The sequence below is a fragment of the Cynara cardunculus genome, assembly GCF_001531365.2.
Source record: "Cynara cardunculus var. scolymus isolate 2C chromosome LG 2, CcrdV1, whole genome shotgun sequence".
Classification (NCBI taxonomy): domain Eukaryota; kingdom Viridiplantae; phylum Streptophyta; class Magnoliopsida; order Asterales; family Asteraceae; genus Cynara; species Cynara cardunculus.
This window is the reverse complement of record NC_037529.1, coordinates 24,206,929-24,229,037: the sequence shown is the minus strand read 5'-3', so window position 1 is coordinate 24,229,037 and position 22,109 is coordinate 24,206,929. Positions and strand designations below refer to the sequence as shown.

Sequence of the window (22,109 nt, the reverse complement as noted above, 5' to 3'; positions counted from 1 at the left end):
TGGTTTGAGGGAGATGGTTGGTTTTGAGTTTGAGGTGAGGGTGGTGGTGTAGCGGATTCCACATGTTGAGCAGTCGCGGCCTGGTTCTCCCCCTCATGAGGTCTAAGATCTTGATCATCGGGGTCAGGGTCCTCATGTCGTGGCCTTTTGTGTGTGCGGCTGCTAGAGCATGATGCTCTGCTCCTCTTCTTCTTTTTCTCCTTCCTGAAGGATGCAAGATACGCCTTCAGGACCTGTTGTCTTTGGCTCTCCTCCATCAAATGAAGGAGAGAGTTGATGCATGCTTGCAGCACGATGAATGAATTTTGAACTTATCTCATTGAAGGATGAGACAAGTGCCTTCGACAGGGTCCCTCAGGTCGGCCCTGGTGGCAAACTCCATGGTGGATGTGGATGCAGGTGGGGGCACGAAGGTGGAGGTGGATGTGGATGGAGGAATGGGAATGTTGGCGATGATGTTCCTCACCTCTGAAGTGAAGGAAGAAAAGGATTCATCAAAAGATGGGCCTGCAGAGGGGGTGGGGGAGGAGATGGTTGGGGTATTTGGGCTAATATAGTAGCTGGGAGGGAGGTTAGAATGTTTTGGATGGTGGCCATTTGGGATGAGAGGGAGGCTGAGGTTTCTTCGATTGAAAAGATTGGGGGTGGGTTAGGTTGAGGGATTTGGGATATAATGGTGGCTGGTATGGTGTTGAGGGTTTGGAAGATGGTGTTTATCTAGGTGGTGAGGGAGGCTAAGGTCTCATCGGTTGCACTTGCCTGGGCCGTGAGGGTGGCGATGGAGTTCATCAAAAGCTGGTTCCTTTGGGTGGCAAAGGCGGAGGAGGTGGACCGCTGAATCGAGTCTACAAAGGCTTGGAACTCAGTCTTTATGACCAGATCAGCCACATGAGTAACCCCTGCAGCAACGGATGCTGCAGGTTGAGCCTCAGCTCCAGAGGCGCCCTCAATGCCTTGTGAAAAGGTAGGCATTGAAGGACTTCCACCAAGTCCTCGATAGCACTCTAGTGAGGAGCTATCTCTTGATGTTGCTATATCTTCTTCTTCTTCCTCGGCTTCAAAGGTCAGGTGAGAGAAGTAAGTGTGTTTCCCCTTCGCTAGATCAAGTATCGAAGGGGTGGTTTGTGAACGAATAGGAGATCGCTCTGAACGATCTTGAGGATCAGTAATGCCAGTAGAAACACATGCTTCTGGGTGTGTGAAGGGTGGTGGCGAGCCATGAGGCGAAGTGGCTCTTATTTCTTCATCGCCTCTCTGTTGGGAGAGGGGCGATTGGTGGTGAGGTTCCTCGGCTTCATCATCTCAAGAGGCCCGAAGATGGCCTCTGGATGGCTGGTTGGGTGAGGGATTGGATTGGGTCGTCCATGTTCAATACCCCTTTGGCCTTGATTGCTAGGGGTAGTGGTGGCGGTTGCCCTTTGGGTAGTGGGGATGGGAATTGTATGTGAAGGGCTGGGGGATGCACGAGGAGTGTCATCATCATCATCTTCATCATCCGATGAAGACAACTCCTGTGCTCCTTCGTTGGTGTATGGGGACGGCTCTAAGTGCTCTAGGGTAGTTGCCCTCGATTCTTGGGACAGCAGAGAGTGTTCATACTTCTGCCTTATCTCAGACGTCTCTAGTATGACGTTGAGCATGGCGCGTGAGACTGTCCTCTTTGTGGTGTAGCCTTCCTTGGAGATCGTTGGCCAATGGCTGTTCATCAGAAACTGTGGAGTATACGGTTCATCGGCTGGCAGATCATGTCTCCTCATCGCATCCCTTATGAAGAGAGCGAGGAATCGAAGGAAGAGAACGGAGGTCAATGGCTTTCCTGCGGCCTTGAGCTTACACTTCTTGACTATCACTGCATGGATCTCATTATAGATAAGAAAGGCATAGTCCAGCGGTAGGTTGAAGAAAAGGCCATACATTATTGTCAAGATGTTGATGTTGCCTTAATCCATCGACCCCAGTTTGCAGGTAAGGGCTCTGTTTAATATGGAAAAGAACATGTTCCACATTGGAGGCAAGAACTGCCTCTTGAAGTCGGAGGTGTTGCATAGGTCACAATTGTAACCTAGCATTCTGATGAAGCGAAGGATGTCGGAACTTGTGGGTGGCTTGACGTAGTGGTCAATGCCCAGTTCTTGGCAAGTAGGGATGCAAAGGACTTTAGAGACCTTTGCTCGGGAGATCTTGACAGAGCAAACCATATCGTTTGGGCCGTCTATGTCCTCCATGATTCCACGGCTTTGGGGGTAGAATTCACAAGTTTGCCAATATTGTTGGACGTAATTGAGAGGTACGCCATTGTCTGTTAGTGTCAAGGCAGGTTGGAGGATGCAGTTTTGGAAAAACTCGATCATGATGGCAAACCTGTCCTCAAACAGGTTGGTGCGTAAGTCAATCGCGTGATTGTTACGCTTGATAGGGAGGAAAACCAGTGCACGGCTGTCTGCACCGGTTGATTGCACGTGGCTGTCGTTGTTGTTCGATTAATGGGAGGCGGAGGAAGCCATTGTTGTTTGAAGTTGCAGGTTTTGCGTTTTTCAGTTTGTCTTAAGGAAGTTGCAGGTTTTGGGAGCGTAAAGAAGAAATGGTTGAGGAAGAAGGTTATTTATAGGTGTAGAATGGGAAAGGTTTGGAAGGAATATTATATTAAAAGGTTAATCATTAGGGTGGGAGACGTTTGGCAAAAAGTTGATTTAGTGGGGATCGTGTGTCGTCTTAACTGTAGCGTGCCATTAATGTTGGAGGACACGTGTCAATGTTGGGAGGGTGGATGGGTAATATGAAGGGGTTTATGGGGAACAGGTTGTAAAGATGGCAGGCTTTTGTATAAGATGACGTCTGGATTATTTGGAATAATTAAATAATTATTCCAAATAATATCTCTTGTAATATCAATCCAAAAAAATTATTTAAAAAATCCATCTAACTGTAAGATAAATACTAATTACGAAGTTTTGGTCTTCTAAAAACCCATGTTGTATAGTTTTTAGTCACAAAAGCTGCAATTTTGTATAATCTTAAAAAAAGGTTTTCAATTAAGATGGGTTTTTGGATGAAAAATATTTTGTCATGGAACCAGAGGAGCTTTGGTTGGTCATGACTCATTGAGGGAGGAACCAGAGGTCTCTGGTTGGGAGTGATGAACAGGTTCATCGATGAAATGTTGGGTTGTATGAATAATAATCCTTGGTTAGACAAACCAGAGGCTCTGGTTAAACATGGACAACCCATTGTGTAGGACCAAAGGTCTCTGGTTGAATACACATTGTTTATTCATCTCTTGTATATAGCTTTTTGGTGTCCAGAGGCTCTGGATAGTAGAACCAGAGGCTCTGGGATGGAAAATGCATAATTATGTAATGAAAACTTATGATGAATGAAAGGAAAAAAAACTCCCCCTCAAAAGATTCATGGGGATGAGATTTGAGTTTAAAACTCCCCTAAGACCAATAGGGAGGTTGATTTTGATGACCAGAGGCTCTGGTCTTTACCACCAGAGGCTCTGGTTGTGAAAGATGATGAAAAATGATGTGAAATATGGCTAAGTATGAGAAATGACATGAAAATAAGTGGGTCGTTAAGACCAGAGGGCTCTGGTTCCAAAGGCAACAAATCCAGAGGCTCTGGTCTTTAGAACCAGAGGCTCTTGTTGTGAAGGCGATGCAAAGAAATATGAAATTATGGTTAAGTATATGCAAAAGGGTAGGATAAGATGGAGCCTTTGAGATCAGAGGGCTCTTGTTGCAAAGGCGATGCAAACAAATATGAAATTTTGGTTAAGTGCATGTATAAGTGTGTACAATGGATGGGCCTTTGAAACCAGAGGGCTCTGGTTCCAAAGACTTTGAATCCAGAGGCTCTGGTTGAGAAAATAGTACTTAGTGAAAAAGTTCACAAAGTATTAGCTTTGGACAAGAGGTCTCTGGTTCCAAAGGGCAATGGAAAGTGACATGGTTACATGAATGAATGACCAACGAAGTCCAAGTTTGAGACCAAAGAGGCTCTAGTCTCAAAGAATTGGAATCCAGAGGCTCTGGTTTATACAACCAAAGGCTCTGGTTTGGTGGGTAATACCTGGTGAAAAATACCAAGTATTTGCTTTGGACCAGAGGTCTCTGGTTCCAAAGGCATTGAAGACTTTTGCCAAAAATTAATCAAGTGTTTCTAAATGGCCAGAGGCTCTGGTCTTTACAACCAGAGGCTCTGGTCTTTACAACTAGAGGCTCTGGTTTTGAGTACTTGGAGTTTATGGCCATTAATTATTTATCAGTTATAGGCATAACCATGAGATATTGAGGATCTCTGGTTCCAATCTAATGATTGCCTCTAAGTGGTGAGATTCAGCATACCCATCTTGCTGACTAGGAATAAAAATCTTTTCTCATAAAGAGCTTTTATGAAAATGTCAGCAAATTGAATCTCAGTGGGAACAAAGTACATCTCTATATTACCTTTTTCAACATTGTCTTTCAGAAAGTGGTACCTTACATCGATGTGCTTGGTCTTGGAATGTTGCACAGGATTTGTAGAGATGGCTATTGCACTCTTGGAGTCACAGTGGATTGGTATTTTTTCATATTGAAAGCCATAGTCCTTAAGTTGAGTCTTCATCCAAAGAACTTGTGAACAACAACTAGCAGTAGCAACATATTCTGCTTTTTCTGTAGAGGTTGAGACACAATTCTATTTTCTGTATGTCCAACTTACCAGCTTGTCCCCCAAGAGTTGACAACTTCTAGACGTACTCTTCCTATCAAGCTTACAACCTGCATGATCTGCATCTGTATAGGCTATTACATCAAAGCCAGAGTTCTTAGGATACTAGAGACCCAATAAAGGAGTTCCCTTAAGGTATATAAAGATCCTCTTGACCGCAGAGAGATGATATTCTTTTGCATTGGATTGATACCTTGCACAAAGACATGTAGCAAACATAACATCTGTTCTACTAGCAGTCATTAACAGAAGTGATCCAATCATGCCTCTGTAGGTTGTTACATCCACAGAGTTGCCTGATGGATCAGCAAATAACTTAGTTCTTGTAGCCATAGTTGTTCTCATCGATGATGAATTTGAGAGGGAGTATTTCTTCAGAAGGTCAACCACATACTTGGACTGATTGATGAAAATCCCTTCTGAAGTTTGTTTTATTTGAAGACCAAGGAAGAAACTAAGTTCTCCCATCATACTCATCTCAAATTTGCTTTTCATCAGCTCTGAGAATTTTTCGCAATGTTTCGCATTTGTAGAGCCAAATATGACGTCCTCCACATATATTTGCACAAGTAGTATGTCACCTTTATGCTTCTTGAGAAAGAGGGTTGTATCGATTGTACCTTTTTCGAATCCATTGTTGATGAGAAAGGTGGATAGAGTTTCATACCAGGCCCTGGGTGCTTGCTTCAGCCCATAGAAGGCTTTGTCCAGAAAGTAGACATACTCTGGATATTTTGGATCTTCAAACCCAGGGGGCTGCTGTACGTATATTTCTTCTTGAAGTTTGCCATTGAGGAAGGTAGATTTGACATCCATCTGATAGACCTTAAAGCCTTTGTGAGCTGCATAGGCTAGGAATATCCTGATGGCTTCAAGTCTTGCGACGGGAGCAAATCTCTCATCGTAGTCAATCCCTTCTTCCTGGCAATAGCCCTTGGCAACAAGCCTGGCCTTATTTCTTATGACTATGCCATCTTCGTCCTTCTTGTTTCTGAAGACCCATTTGGTTCCTATGGTCGTCTTCCCTTTGGGTAGAGGCATAAGGGACCATACCTTGTTTCTCTCAAACTGGAGTAGTTCTTCTTGCATCACGTCTATCCAGTTTGAATCTTGTAGGGCTTCAGAAATTTTCTTTTGTTTTATCATGCTAAAAAAGTTGGCGAAGAGGCATTCATTGGCTGTTGATGATCTCGTCTTTACACCAGATGTTGGATCACCAAAGATTTGGTGATGTGGGTGGTCTTTCATCCACTTGGTGCTTGACTGGGGTTCTAGAGCAACAGGATGCAGTTCTTCATTGACCGATGGAACTGCTTGCTCCCCCTCGAAAAGATCATCTCCAGAGTTATACTCTGGTTCTTGTTCTTGATCTGAAGACACAGAAGAAGTAGAAGGTGAAGTAACATGAGTTTCAGTAAGAGTTGTACCTTTAGTATTGGAGACTTCATGTTCTTCATCGATTCTRGAAGTGGATTTGGCATTAGGGGCATGTCCAGAGATTACTTCTTCTTCAAAGATGTCTTCAAATAATTGAGCTAACTCTGATTCATTGGGTTTGCCAAGTGATGAATCATATACTCTTCTTTGAAGTCCGAGTCCTGAACTCTTGTGTTCAGAAGTCATTGTTGTGGAGTCATCAAAAGACACATTGATACTTTCTATGACTATCTTTGTCCTTTTGATGTAGACTCTATAGGCCTTTGCAGTTTGTGAGTATCCCAGAAAGATCCCTTCATCAACTTTCTTGTCAAACTTGCCAAGATATTCCCTATCATTGAGTACAAAGCATTTGCACCCAAAGACATGGAAATACTTGACATTTGATCTTCTCTGATTGATGAGCTCATAGGTTGTCTTTTGGTGCCTCTTGTTGATGATGGACCGATTTTGGGTGAAGCATACAGTAGAAATTGCTTCAGCCCAGAAGGTAATGGCTAACTCCGATGAAGCAAGCATGGTCCTTGCTGCTTCCACGAGGGTTTTTTTCCTTCGTTCAACCACTCTATTCTGTTGTGGGGTTCTAGTTGCTGAAAAGTTTTGTGAGATGCCTTCATTGATGAGATATTCATCGATTCTAGCATTTTTTTTTTAATTTAGTTCCATTGTCGCATCTAACTTTAATGAGTTTTCATTGTAGAAGGACTTGGGGTCTTTTCATCACATCAATGAGTAGGTCAGGAACATCAGATTTCTTCTTCACAAACTCAACCCAGGTGTATCTGAAGTATTCATCAACTAGTAAAAGTATGTACTTCTTTCCTAAGAGGCTTTGTGTAGATATGGGCCCACAGAGATCAATGTGGATCATGTCCAATGACTTGGTGCAGGAGGTTCCTCTCTTTGTTTTGTGAGAGGCCCGTTTTAGCTTTCCTATCTCGCAGGCTGAGCATAGATGATCTTTTTCAAAGTTGAGATTAGGAATCCCCTTGACCAGCTTCTGTTTGGCTAGCTTTCTTAGGACATCAAAATTCAGATGTGAGAACTTCTGGTGCCATAGCCAATTTTCATCGCTTTTATGGGATACAAGACAAAGGGTGTCTTGTCCCTCAGAGGATTGAAAATCCAGAAGATAGAGATTTCCTTCTCTCTTAGCCTTGATGATGGTTTGACCGGGCTTTGTTTCTATGATACAGAGACCCTTGCGGAATCTGACTTCAAGACCCTTGTTGCAGAACTGGCTTATGCTTAGTAAGTTGTGCTTCAAACCTTCAACATAAGCCACTTTGCTGATGGAGATTTTTCCTTTGATGAGAGTTTTGTATCCCTTGATGGTTCCCTTGCTGTTGTCTCCAAAAGTGACAGAGCCTCCAGATTTTTCGATGAAGGAGGTCAGCTGACTTTTGTCACCAGTCATGTGCCTGGAGCAACCTGAATCCATGTACCATGGTTGCACATGCTGGTCCTGCAAGACAAATTAAGGGGTTTTAGGTACCCATTTCTTAATGGGTTCACGTTTGTTAGTAGGAGATACCTCTCTCTTTTCATCACCATTAGCCTTTGCAGGCTTGGGTTTGTTAGCATTTCCCTTGCCCTTAGACTTGGGCTTTTTCACGTTTTCATTGGATTTAACTTTATAGCGGTAAACGTGTTGGGAGAATATGCAGCAATGTGTCAACATATGGTTCCTCAGGTTTTGTAAAAGAGCTAAACATTGACAATTATGATTCTTTGGACATGAATGTTTAACGTTCTTTTTATTCGCTAAAAAGGAAGAAGTAAATGCAGGGGATGTAAATCATGTCCTAGCATCGGTTGTTTTTACAAACTTCCTATCTAGTTCAGATTTTTTATTTGAAGGGGTCTTTGTCTTTACTTCTTTTCTCCTGAGGAATGACTGCTTTTCTTCAGCTAAATGAGAGGAAAAGTGGTGGTTAGATTTCTCAGAGGCAGGCCACTTGTGTTTTTGCTGACGAGTAAACTTAATGAACATAGAAGATATACTAGGGCCTTTTGAGTTATCGTAGGCAGATTTGATATTTCTCAGCTTTCCCTTTCCTTTGTCTGAAGATTTCATCAACGGTGGAATATCAAATTTTATTGAGGGTTTGAAGTTTTGAGGCTTCTTATTCTCAATGATCATTGGTGATTCACAGATTATCTCTTCTTCAGATTCAGAATCGAGAAAGTCTCTCGCTGATTCAGAATCGAGAAAGTCTCTCGCTGATTTCTCGAAATCAAAATTAGCATTGATGTTCGTGGGAGGTGTGGGTTCAGAGGTTGATGCTTTAGAGTGATCTGCTGGAGGTTTCATCGTTTCTGACTTAGATGAATTTCTAATGTCACTTGGAAGGTTCATCGATTTATCAGCTGATGGTTCCTTACTAGGATTCTCCTTTTCATCAACAATACTTGCTGATGAAGTGGAATTGACAACCAGAGACTCTGATTTAACCATAAGGTTTCCATCGGTCTCTGATTTGGAGGTGTCATTCTTTTCATCAGAATTTTTACATGTACTGCTCTCGTACACCACGTTTTCGAAATCCTGTCTTAAAACGACAGTTTTTCCATCGACTTTAAGTCTTTTAAAATTTTCTTTTGGTTTTGGGATAAAGTCGGGTTTCTGAATGCATCCAAGTTTGAAAGTGGATTCAAGGGTGGATTTCTTTGATTCGATAAAGGAGTCCAAACAATTGAATCCAATCCCTTGAGTGTCCGTTTGACCATTTAGGTTTTCATAAACATTTTGGGCATCCCTGTATTTCTTCATCAGAAGTTCATTGGTTTGAAGCTTCTGTTGAAGAACCTCCCTTTCTTTTTGAAAGAAATCTTTGAGAGCTACTGAGTTAAGTCTCTCTGCCTCGGATTCTTTTAAGGCCTTAGTTTTCTTTTCTAGGTCTTTAGTTATTCGCTTATTTATCTCCAGAAGTTTTTCTTCCTCTGATTTTTTTAGAGTGGCGATGTGAGTCTTTTCCTTAGAAAGTTCGGCTTTTTCTTCGGTTAGAAGATCGGTCTCTCTTTTGTAGAAACTGACTTCTTTTTCCGCTTTAATTCTTCAAGATTTTTCAACATTTAATTTTTCTTTTAGTTTCAAGAAGTCCTCTGAAGGCTTTATTACCCTTAACTCTAGCTCATATGGAGCAGAATTGGTTTCATCGGGAGTAAACTCACATACCTGATCATCAGAGTCAGAGGCGGATTCTGCATTGGACTTGGCCATGAGACCGATAAGTGCTTTATCTTCTTCATCGGATGAAGAATCAGACACCCAATTTTCTTTCTCAGCCATCAGGCTTCGATCTTTAGGATTATACTTGTATTTATTCTTGTAGTAATCAGCATCCTTTACCAGTCGTCCTCTACATTCTTTGAAAAAATGACCGCTTTCTCCGCATCTAAAGCAGCGGAGGTCATTTTTCCTTCCGTCTCTGTCTTCTTTCTTCTCCTCTCTTCTATCTTATCTTATGTCTTCTCTCTCTTCTCTTCCATCTCTTCTGTATTCCCTCTGATAGAACTTCGATGGTTTCCTTTCATAGGATGGCTGGTACTTCTCCCTTTTGAAGGCTCTTTGTTCATGGGGTCTCTTGATGAACTTTTTCTAGAACTGCTTTGTAATCAAGGCCAGAGATTTGGCAAAGGCTTTGATATCATCATCTGATTTAGATGTTTCATCCTCAGATTTTGATTCCACCACCAGTGTTTTCTTTCCTTTCTTCTTGTGGTCTCTGGTGGAGGTCCTTGAAACATCATTTTCTTCAGCGGCAAGAGCCAAGGGTCCACCGATGGACACTTTCTTCTTCATGATATCATTTTCTTATGCAGCAAGCATTCTGTATACGTCATGAAGTGACCAGCCGTCCAAGTCCTGATTTGTTTGAAGGGACATCGACAGCTGTGTCCATTCATCGCCCAGACTTTTAAGGAACAAAACATTATTTTCTTCCTTTGTTCTGGAGATATCATTTCGACGACATTGATTAATCAATATGTTGAAACGATCATATGTCTTCTGAATCGGTTCATCAGGAAGAGCCTTGAAGTTGGTGTATTCGTTGAGACATTGGGCTCTACGATTCTTCTTTGTTTTTTCCCCTCCTTCCAATTGGCTCGCCAGATCATCCCATAGTTCCTTGGCTATGGAACATGCATCAAGGGATTGGAAGATTTCATTGGGTATAGCCATGCTTATCAGTCTTTTGTCCTTCTTGTCGGTCTCTACCTGCTCTATGTCATCTTCATCCTAATTCTTCTCATCCTTGGGCATGTAATAGGCAGGAACTTCTGCTGTGGTATTTGTTTCTGGGACTCTTGGAACAAGAGTCTGTGGAACATAGGGACCCTCCATGACAGATCGCAGAAGATTTCTGTCCATCCCTTCAAGAAAGTTCACCATCCGTATCCTCCATTGTGGGTACTCTTCTCTTTGAAGAGTTGGAGGTTTGGTGAGRGAACCAACACTATAAGCGGAATTCCAGTTCGCCATTAAGATTTTTAGGAGAGAAAATTTACGGGTTTTTTGTTTTTTGAGAAGATATTTTATGAAAGTCGTGAATTGAGAGATTTTTTATGATCGTTTGATTGGAAAAACAATCAATAGGCTCTGATACCAATTGTTGTTCCCAGATTTCTCAATAACACTAATAATTAAGTTAGGAATAACCAAATTATAGTGTTTGGATGAATAAGATGATGAACACTCAAGAACAATGTATGAACATTCAAAGAATAAACTTGAGTGTCAAATGTTTCACTTTATTTCTATGATGTGAAAAATGTAAAAGTGTCTTAGATTACAATAGGCCTGACCACCTATTTATACTAGTAATCTAAATAAGAAGATAACTATCTAGTGAGACTATTTAGCTAATCTTCTACTAACAGATAAAGCTTATCTAAAAATGGATAAACATTAAAGCAAAGTAAACTTTGTAGAATCAAGCTATTGATTGGTCATCTCCAGCTGTCTTCCATGGGGTATGAGTTCAACCTTATCTTCATTTCTTGCTTCTGGTTGAACTGGTGAAAGAAACTCCAAGTGTTAGTACCTAGAGGGGTTGTGAAGATGCACTTTCCATCGCATCTCTGGTCAGTTCATCGACCCTCTGGTTGTTCTTCAGACTTAGTCATTTTTCCTTGAAGTCTTCCATCGGCCTTCTGGTTCTTCATCACTTGTTTGTCTTCATTACTTCACGCACAATACTTATGGGGTCTAACACCAAATGACTATAAGCCAAGTGATTTAATAGAATCAGCTCAAATCAATCTAACCCTAAATCGCTTACGCTATGAGAGATGAACTACCTAAATCGCTTAAGCAGTCTCCGATATAGTTCTGAAATCGTTCAAGTTATCTTTGATTTAATCTCTTGATCGCTTAAACTATGATCGATGAACTCACTGAATCGATTAAGCTGTCTGCGATATAATCCCTAAATCGATCAAACAGATTCTTAAATCGCTCAAGCAGGTTCTGTAAATCGCTCAAAATTAATCTCTAAATTGATCAAGCAGATTCGTAAATCGTTCAAGAAGATTCTGATTTACACTCTAAATCGTTCAAGAAGACTCTGATTTACACTCTAAATCGCTCAAACAGTCCCTTAATCCGGTTAAGCAGCGATTTAGAAGAGGGCTTAGAGAGGTTGGGCTTTTGATCTACAAAAACTTTCTAAACCGAATGGGCCTAATCCGGTTGGGATGGCCAAAAACACAAAATAACAAAATTTTAAAACTAAAAAGGATCAAAAACACTGTTTTTAAAAAAAATTCAAGAACACAAAAAAAAATAAAACTACAAATTTTAACAAATCTTGAAAAATCAATGATCAAACCACAAAAAACTTGTGAATAACAATGATTCACTATTCAAAACCGCACATTTTGATCATATTTTTAACATCAAAACACGAAGATTTGAAAAAAATTCGGATCAAACTCTTAAAAAATGAAGAACTCAAGATGAACACAAATAAGAACACATAAAAAAAAATCTTCAAATTCAATGATTTCTTCCATTGATTTCTTGCACAATCTGCTTTGATACCAATTGTAAATCCCAAATAATCAATCTTCAAATAATCTTCAAGGTTTCCATGGCAATCTTCATAAATCATTCAAGAACATTCATGAGAGTTGAGAGAGAGAAAGTCAATACCACAATCTTGGTTAATCTTTATTTTCGTATATTGATTTTACAATTGAGAATCCTACAAAAATTACAAAGGCTCGCCCTTTATATAGGGTCAAAGTAAACTATAAAGTCAAAGTCAAACTATCTAAGAAAAGTCAAGTACGGTGACTTTTATACAATTATAGACAAAATTAACTTTCAAGACGAATACAATTTTATACTGAAATTCAGTTCTAACATTCCCATACTTTTTCTCCAAACTTAAAACTCTGTTATGGCATTGGTTTTCATAGTTTGTAGGGTTTGTAAATATGTTAATGTACAAAGTTGAAATATGCAATATGGTTTTCCAAGTACTTATCATTTCTGGTCTTCTACATTTAATAGTTAACAGTCTGTACTCCACAATTGGACATGAAACTGCATTCTTTCCGTAACATGGAAACGACATAGGTTATTTTAAGTGATAATTTTATAAATTAATTTAAATATATCATTTATATTAGCTTTAAGTTTTCCTCATAAGCAAAAGATGCTATCTGAACATGTAGATAATACAAGTACTAATCGCAAATCCAAACAAGATTCAGCAAAACACTATTTGTGTGGAAAAGGCTATGAAGAATCGAATGATGAAAGGTTTTGAAGGATGCATCTGAGAATGGAATTTGAATGGACATCATCTTAACACTTTTAAATCTTTATGCATAAAAACAAGGTCATATGTAAAATGTGTTCCAAAATAATATGAATACATTGAAATTACTATTAACAAATTACATATCCCTTTCCTTCGGTTTCTAAAGTCCAGTAAAACCAAACATATTCAAAAGTACACTAAAAAGGAAAGTTGCATAGAGTTATAGAAATGAAGAACATATAAATATTAAACATTGTATGTACTCATAGTAACTCTTCCGCTAATACCTTATTAGTCATCTGATTATTACAAAAGGGTTTGAAAGGAATGAAGCCTGGTTCGATGCAATCACCCTTCTTTTCAATATCATAAGAAAGAGAGTGAGTGCATCGAACCAGGCAATATCCCTCACAAACCACTACTTGTTTGCTTCTCTGAATAGACCATTGACTTCATTTTCTTCTTCCTCTAAACCCTAATATTGGTTCATGTATGTTCAATCTGCAGATAGAGAAAAATATGTGTAAATAAGTTAATGGCCTTTTCAAATCTGGTTATTGAAGAAATAACTTTTGTTATTTTTTTACCTGTTTTCCGTATTAAATTGTATTTACTTTAAGAATAGAAATAAAATACTAAATGAAAGGTAACCTTTGAATATTCAAATTCAGTATTTGTAATCTGAAATAGTTTGCAATTTTGATTATGTTTAATTACACGTCTGAGTGAAAGTTGTGACTTCATTATGGTAATAATCAATATAGGAACTTCATCTGTGCAAGATGGTTTTTGGAATAGGAAACATTTTTGCCTTGATGTACTTAAGAGTTACAACTATGTTAATGACAGAGTTGTAACTCTGTTGATTACAGAATTGTAACTCTGATGTATTTAGAGTAGTAGCCTGTGCCAACCTCATGTTGGCTTCCAGTCCTAAAAATATGCGAATATTACGTTAATGATATCAAACTACGAATAAAATTGACCTCTAGGTAAACAAGTCTGGGAGAAACTGTAGACAGCACTTGACTAACTTTCGTGCCATTCACATGTGTACAACCAGAATCTCTCCGTTAATATGCCATCCAGACTTAGGAGAAGATGGCTAAACTTATCTTCTCCCAGATTAGAAAGAAATCTACGATATGTTCTTCAATAAGAGCTCTGTCTCTTGATGTATTTCAAATTTCGCCTCCAACTTAGACGAAAAGGACTAAGATATTTATCTTCCATACTAATGACAGGTCTTACGATAAAGTCTGGACCATGTGCGCATTCCATGGTGGTAGGAAGCTCAGAGGCTCTGCTTGTACTATGCAGACCTTCTGTGTGAAGTGAAACTCTGTATGAAGCACTTAATCTTTTTGCCGCTGAAGCATTCATCTTCCTTGGAATATAGCATAGGCTCTGTCTATAAAACACTTAACTCTTGAGTCAGAGCTCTTTATCTGTCTGTATTCAAAACTTTCCCTCCAGACTTACAAAAAGAGGCCTAACATATTTACATCCCATGCTACTTAGAGGTCTTGCACGAAAGTCTTAACTATGGATGCATTCCATGAGAGTAGGAGGCTCAGAGTCTCTACATGTACTACGTAGAGGCTCTATGTCTGGAGTGAAGTTTTGTATCAAACACAAGCTTTTTGATCTTCCTGGGAATACAGCACAGACTCTGTATATGAGACACGTAAGTCTTGAGTAAGAGCTCTGTCTCTTATTGTATTCCAGATTTAGTATCCACACTTACAATAAGAGGACTAAGATATTCACCTCCCAGGATAATTAGACGTCTTGCGGGAAAGTCTGGACTATGTACGGATTCCATGGGAGTAGGAGAATCAGAGTCTCTGCATGCACTATGCAGACACAATGTATCTGGACTGAAGCTCTACGTCAAACAGTTGAGCTTTTTGGCATTCAACCATTGATCTTTCGTCGACTGCAGCATGAATTTGTATATGAGACACTTAACTCTAGTGTAAGAGCTTTGTCTCTTGATGTATTCCAGATTTTACCACCAAACTTAGAAAAAGAGGAATAACATATTGACTTCGCAGGCTAATTAGAGGTATTGTGGGAAATACTGAACCATGTGCGTATTCCATGTGAGTAGAAGACTCAAAGGCTATGAATGTACTATGTAAGGCTCTGTGTGTGGAGTGACGCTTTGCATCAAACACTTAAAAATTTTTGATGCCCTGTTCATTAACTCTGACAGGAAAGTCTGAAAGGTAACTCTGAAATACAAATCTGGAAAAAAAATCTACTAGGCAGTTTGTTAACTTCCGTAGCACTTACAGCTGTACTTTACGGTTTCCATAACCGCCTCATCTATGTAAACATTTGTTTCTTATAAAATTATTGTCGTCACATACATCTTCCGTTTCCTAGTACAATAACAATCTAATGCTTAAAACAACTAACTAAGTGATCCCATTTTCTTATGATTGTTCATTCTAACGTTTTGTTACCTAATGTCTTCATGCACTGGTTTCTTATTAAAGGATTAATTTTTTGCATATCATTCAAAAAATAGATTCCATGGATGCTAAAGGAAGGAGAAAACTTAGAAAGACGGTTTTGAATAGTAGTAAATAGTCATTGAAGTCTACATCATCAAATGTTGAAGGTATTTGATTCAACAGCATTTTGAATTTGATTTTCAATGAGAGAAATATTATCTGTTCAAAAATTATGTTGAAGGTACTTGTCTTCATTGTTCTTTCCTCTTTCTTTTCACAGATAAATCCCAAATTCTGATAGGCGATTAAGATCTTCATCTCAGAGCAAAAATATTCCCTACCATAGTGAGAATATGGATCCAAACACATATCGTCAATATGAACATACAAGCATTCAACATTCTTCTTCAAATGTAACTATCACAAATCCATTATCTGATAGTTCTAATGGTATCTATAATCTCTTATACATCTCATTCTTAAACTAATGATTCCAATACAATTTCTATTCTAACACATGTTTTACACTACGTTAATTTTTATATTTCAAACAGCCAGTCTTCATGTAAATAGACACTATTGGTTACGTTCTAACGCCAATCCATCAATGCCTTCATCGACAATAGAGCAAGCTTCTTCCATGGTGAGGTTATCAGCAGGGCAACATAGATTACGAAGGAAGACTGTAAATGTATCTTATATACCAATAATTGACATTACATCAGATGAAGAACTGGACGATCCAATAGCAGCTACAAACATAATTGCAGGAATATCTAAAGGTAACATTTGATTAATCAATTATTTAACAGTTGCAGGTAGTTATTGGTTTCGAATTTATTAAACAGAGTACTTGGATCAAGGTGATGAAACGGCTATTTGTGAATGTTGTGATGCAAAACTATGGAGAGATGAAGCTCTTAGAGGGAAAAAATATGGGATGAAAGCAAGTTATTCCCTTTGTTGTCTTTACGGCAAAGTTCAACTTTCGAAAGAGAAAGCGATGGGTAGTGCTTACGTAAATCTTTTCCGTTGTCAAGAGTTGAAAAGCAAATACTTCATGAAGAACATTCATCGTTATAATTCAGTGTTCTCATTTACGCCAATGGGTGGGAGAATTGATTTTTCCATTAATAGTGGAAATGCACCATACATATACAGGCTTAACGGTCAAAATTACCATAGGATGGGCAGTCTTCTATCACCAGATGGATCCATACCAAAATTCTCTCAACTATACATATATGATACAGAGAATGAAGTTTCAAATAGACATAGTACATTTCGGTATACATTCATCCTTATCCTTATACTTCTTAATAAATTTATTTGAATTCCATAGTATGGTTACATTAATGGTCACTCTGATTTTATATTTTTTATGATTTAATTAGTGAACAAAAAGAAGCCTCTACATCAAATTTTGATTCCCTTGATATTGAGATTATTCAATATTTAAAGAACATACTAGATGCAAAAAAATATTTTGGTCAAGTCTTATAGAATGGCAAGAGATTGTTTTGAATGCTACCTTGATGTCAAGCTAAACTTACGGCTTATTGAAAGAAGAGAAAAGGATGGAAGAACATATAACCTTCCAACTGCTTCAGAGATTGCAGCTTTAATTGTTGGAGATGATGGTAGTACAATTGAGAAAAGATATATCATTGTAAAACTTCAAATAGGTTATTTACAACAAATAAGTGAATTACATCCTTCTTACCTTCCTCTTCAATATATGTTGTTGTTTCCATACGGAGAAGATGGTTACAGAGTTGACATTCCCCATCGAGAGATAGCATCTTCAAGCAAAAGTAAAAGAGCAACTATAGCAATGAGGGAGTTCATCGCCTTCAAACTTCAAGATAAGGGAAATATGTTTTCATTGCTTCTCAATGCAAGGAGGCTTCTACAGCAATTTATTGTTGATGGTTACACAATGATTGAAAGTGAGAGATTGCATTACATACGTAAGCAACAAAAAGTTCTAAGGTGCAAGACATATGATAATGTATGCAATGTACAAGAGCAAGGAGAGTCGGATGCTTCAAACATTGGACAACGTGTTATGCTACCTTCTTCTTTTACCAGTGGTGCTCGGTACATGATGCAAAATTATTTGGATGCAATGTCCCTTTGTAAATGGTATGGATATCCAGACTTATTCCTAACCATGACATGTAATCCTAAATGGCTAGAAATTAGAAGATTCGTTAAAGACACCGAGCTGAATCCAGAAGACAAGCCTGACATTCTTTGTCATTAATTTAAGATCAAGCTTGATGCACTTATTAAAGAATTGAAAGACAATGAATTATTCGAAAAACTTCAAGCAGGTATGTTCAATCTATGATAACAGTATCAACATATTTCTTCATACTTCAGTTATATCTTTATTAATTTAAGTTGTCACTTTTTTGTAGTTGTTTATACAATTGAATTTCAAAAGCATGGATTAACTCACAGTCATATCTGTTTGTTTATGCACCATGATCTCAAACTACCTACTGTTGAACAAATTTATCCTATCATCTCAGCTGAGATCCCAGACAAAAACAGAGATCCAGATTTGTACTCACTTATAAAAAAAAGTTCATGATCCATGGACCGTGTGGTGAAGAGAACATTAATTTTCTGAACACACTTCAATTGATGTTAATGGTTATTTTGTATACCGTATACGAGATGATGAACATTTTAATGAGAAATCAGGTGTTAAACTAGACAACAAAAATGTCGTTCCATATAACAAACATCTATTGAAAAGATATCATGCACACATTAATCTTGAGTGGTGCAATCAGGTTTCTTCAATCAAATATCCGTTCAAATATATCAACAAAGGTCTAGATAGAGCCACTGTTGCTATTGTAGAAAACAGTAATGATGAGGTCACTATTAATGTTGTTGATGAGATAAAGCAATATTATGATTGTAGATACCTTTCTGCATATAAAGCTTCATGGCGTATTTTTGGGTACGATGTTCATTACAAGACTCCTTTTGTTTTAAGACTTCCTTTCCATCTTCCGGGACAACAACAAGTGGTGTTTGGTGCTGAAGATGATATCGAAAATGTCCTAAACAGACCATCGGTGGCTTTCTCAATGTTCTTATCTTGGATGAATTGTAATCAAATTTATCAAGAAGCACGAGAACTCACTTACGTTGAATTCCCTACAAAGTTTGTATGGAAATTGGAGGAGCGATGTTGGGATCGAAGGAAAAAGGGCTTCTCAATTGGACGAATTCATTCAGTTTCTCCTACTGTAGGAGAAGCATGTTATTTAAGAATTATTTTGAATAAAGTGAAAGGTCCTAAATCATTCGAAGACATTCGTAATGTAAATGGAAAAACATTTCTTACTTTTAGAGATGCATGTTATGCTCTTGGGCTTTTAGATGATGATAAGGAATATATTGATGCCATTGAAGAGGCAAATTTAACCGTATCTGGTTTTTATCTACGCTTCTTATTTGCAACCATGTTGATTTCAAACAGTCTATCTAGACCTGAATTTGTTTGGGAAAAAACATGGCAATACTTAGCAGATGGCATTCTGTACAATCAACGAATTTCTTTAAAATCTCCAGGTATGTTAAATCTATATCTTAAGCATAGATTTATACAACTATTATCTAAATAGTAAAGAATTTATTCTTTTTGTCTTTGTCAACTATTATGTTCTTCCTTAAATTGTATTTAACTTTAATTTTATGTATTAATTGTTTACATTTATATTATATTTTTATAGATTTATCTCTCAATGAAGAACAAGTGAAGAATCTAACTTTGTTTGAAATTGAAAAGATTTTGCTCCATAACAATTCCACACTTAGAAACTTCACTACTCTGCCTTATCCTAATAATGATTGTCTTGAATCTTCAAACAACCGTTTGATTGCAGAAGAGATGGATTATAACCATCATAATTTACGTGATGAGTTTCAGACGCTTGTAACTGCTCTAACAAATGAGCAAAGAGGTGTGTATAATGAAATCATGACCGCTGTTGAAAAGAACAATGGTGGTGTGTTTTTTGTTTATGGGCATGGCGAAATAGGTAAAACATTCCTATGGAAGACATTGGCTGCATCAATAAGATCTAAAGGAGAAATTGTTTTAAACATCCCTTCCAGTGGTATTGCTTCTTTACTTCTTACCGGTGGCAGAACGGCACACTCTCGCTTTCAAATCCCTTTCATTATCAATGAAGATTCTTTTTGACACATAAAGCACCATTGGTTCATAAGCATGCATTTGAAGCATTGGATAGAAATATGAACGATATTTTTAATACTAGACGCAGTAGTGACTCACAAATGCTTTTTGGTGGGAAGGTAATTATATTTGGAGGAGATTTCAGACAAATTCTGCCGGTTATTCCCAACGCAGGTAGACAAGACATTGTAAATGCATCATTAAGCTCATCTTACAGTGGAAACAGTGAGAGTTCAGAAATTGAACAAACAAGGGATTTTGCAAAGTGGATTTTGGACTTAGGAGAAGAAAAGGTTGGAGGTGATAATGATGGTGATGTAGTTATTGAGATACCTCATGATCTTCTCAATACCGATTCCGTCAATCCTATATCTGCATTAATAGAATTTGTCTATCCCTCAATTCTTGAAAACATCAACAACTCAACTTATTTTCAAGAACAAGCAATACTTGCACCAAAAAATGAAGTCGTTCAATAAATAAATGATTGTTTGCTGTCATTGTTCGCAAGAGACGAGAAGAAGAACTTAAGTTCAGATACGCTATGTGAATCAGGGCACCTTTACGATCAGTTTGATAAAACTTTGTACTCTCCTGATGTCTTAAATGGTCTTAAATTATCAGGGATACCAAACCATAAGATTTTACTAAAAGTTGGTGTTCCTATCCTGTTACTCAGGAATATTGATTCAAAATATGGATTATATAATGGAGCTAGACTGCGGGTGTTATCATTGGGAAATCGAGTGATAGAAGCACAGGTTATATTTGGAAGCAATATTGGAAGCCGGACAATTATTCCAAGAATGTCTTTGACACCTACAAACAAAAGGATTCCATTCAAATTTCAAATATGACAATTTTCAATTGTTGTATGTTTTGCCATGACCATAAATAAGAGCCAAGGACAATCATTATCAAAAGTTGGTTTATTTCTAAGACAACCGGTCTTCACCCATGGTCAGTTATATGTTGTTTTATCTAGAGTTAAAAGCAAGCAAGGTTTGAAAGTACTAATTATGGATAATGATGATGGTATTATTGGCAGTAGAACTACGAATGTTGTATATAAAGAAGCGTTTAGTAATATATGATACATGGTTGTTATTCTAATAATATTTTAAGTACTTACCTTTACCTAATTTCCTATACATTTTTTATAAATTTTGTTCTACAAGCTTTTAATATTAACTCATATTATTATAGATTATTATAAAATGCATACTGGTTTCATTTAATTCTTGCAAAATAGCCACTGTAATGCACGAGAGCGAAGGACACTAAACGGCTCTGCATGAACTATGCAGAAGCTCTGTGTCTGGACTGAACCTCTGCATCAGGCACTTAACCTTTTTTTGCAATTAAGCCTTCATCTTAATTAGAATGCAACACGGGCTCCTTATATGAGACACTTAACTCTTGATTAAAGACTTTGTCCCTTGATGTCTTTTACATGAGAACTGTTGGTCCAGCCCGGTTAAAAAAAATAGTCCTAAAAAATACAATAACAAACTTCAAACTTACACTTTTCAGAAGATGGGCTCTAAAAATCTACAACTAAGTGTAAGTAAGACAAAACTCTTACAAGAATGAAAAGGCGAGTCTCATCGAAGCTCTGCATGTACTATGCAGAGGCTCTCTGTATGAAGTGCAACTTTGCATGAAGCACGTAAGCTCTCCATGTGCGCTCAAGCCTTGCTCTTCCTTGGAATACAACACGGAATCTTTAAACAAGACAGCCTCTTACTTGTACTTTTACAAAATGGGATCTAACAATCTACACCTAAGTGTAAATAAGACAAGCTCTTAGTGGAATGAAAAGACAAGTGTAATTGAAGGCAAAGGTGAAAGACAACCTTTGTATTACACTAAGTATCAAAGTTTTAAAGTAATCTATGATACATGATTGTTATTGTATTAATAATTTAATTACTTACCTTTGCCAAATTTCATCTAGATTTTGTTACAAAGTTTGTTTTACAAGCTGTTAATATTTACTGATGTTATTATAGATTCTTTACAAAATAGATATTGCTTTCATTTCATTCTTGCAAAATACCCCGAGTAATACACGGGTTCGAACCTAGTGTGTGTGTGTGTATATATATATATATATATATATATAGGGGTGAGTTCAAATAAAAACCACTCAATTTGTAAAAACCGTGAAAATCTCATTCAACTTATTATAATTTTTTATTTTGTTCATTTTTTGTAATTATGAGAGGTTGATTAACCATTTTTTATTGTGGATGGTATTAATCATGAATATTATCATCTTCATTATTTTAATTTTAGAGAAATACATGAAACAGTTTCATTAAAATTTCATTAAGTAGTATATGAAACAACTTCATAACCACATATGAAACAACTTCATCAAAAAAAAGTATTATATGAAGCAATTTCACAAGATTAACAATTTCATGAAAAAAATTCATAAGATTAACGATGGATGAGAATAGTTTTTACGGTTTTTACAAATTGGAGTGGTTTTCATTT

At 37.6% G+C, this 22,109-nt stretch overlaps 1 protein-coding gene across 1 annotated transcript; it reads left to right on the top strand.

The window, feature by feature from the left end:
- Positions 1-17,694: 17,694 nt before the first annotated feature.
- On the top strand, positions 17,695-19,613 carry LOC112506014. The gene is made up of 3 exons (XM_025110043.1): positions 17,695-17,721; positions 18,190-18,979; positions 19,141-19,613. The coding sequence occupies exons 1-3, from the start codon at positions 17,695-17,697 to the stop codon at positions 19,611-19,613; spliced, it is 1,290 nt and encodes a 429-aa protein (XP_024965811.1).
- Positions 19,614-22,109: the final 2,496 nt, after the last annotated feature.

What these genes read in the sequence shown, in the direction of transcription:
- LOC112506014 (XM_025110043.1), top strand. Translation starts at nt 17,695, where the DNA reads ATGAATTATTCGAAAAACTTCAAGCAG. An exon ending in ATTCGAAAAACTTCAAGCAG is followed by an intron (nt 17,722 to 18,189) that starts GTATGTTCAATC and finishes TGGTGCAATCAG; the next exon opens with GTTTCTTCAATCAAATATCC. An exon ending in AATTTCTTTAAAATCTCCAG is followed by an intron (nt 18,980 to 19,140) that starts GTATGTTAAATC and finishes ATATTTTTATAG; the next exon opens with ATTTATCTCTCAATGAAGAA.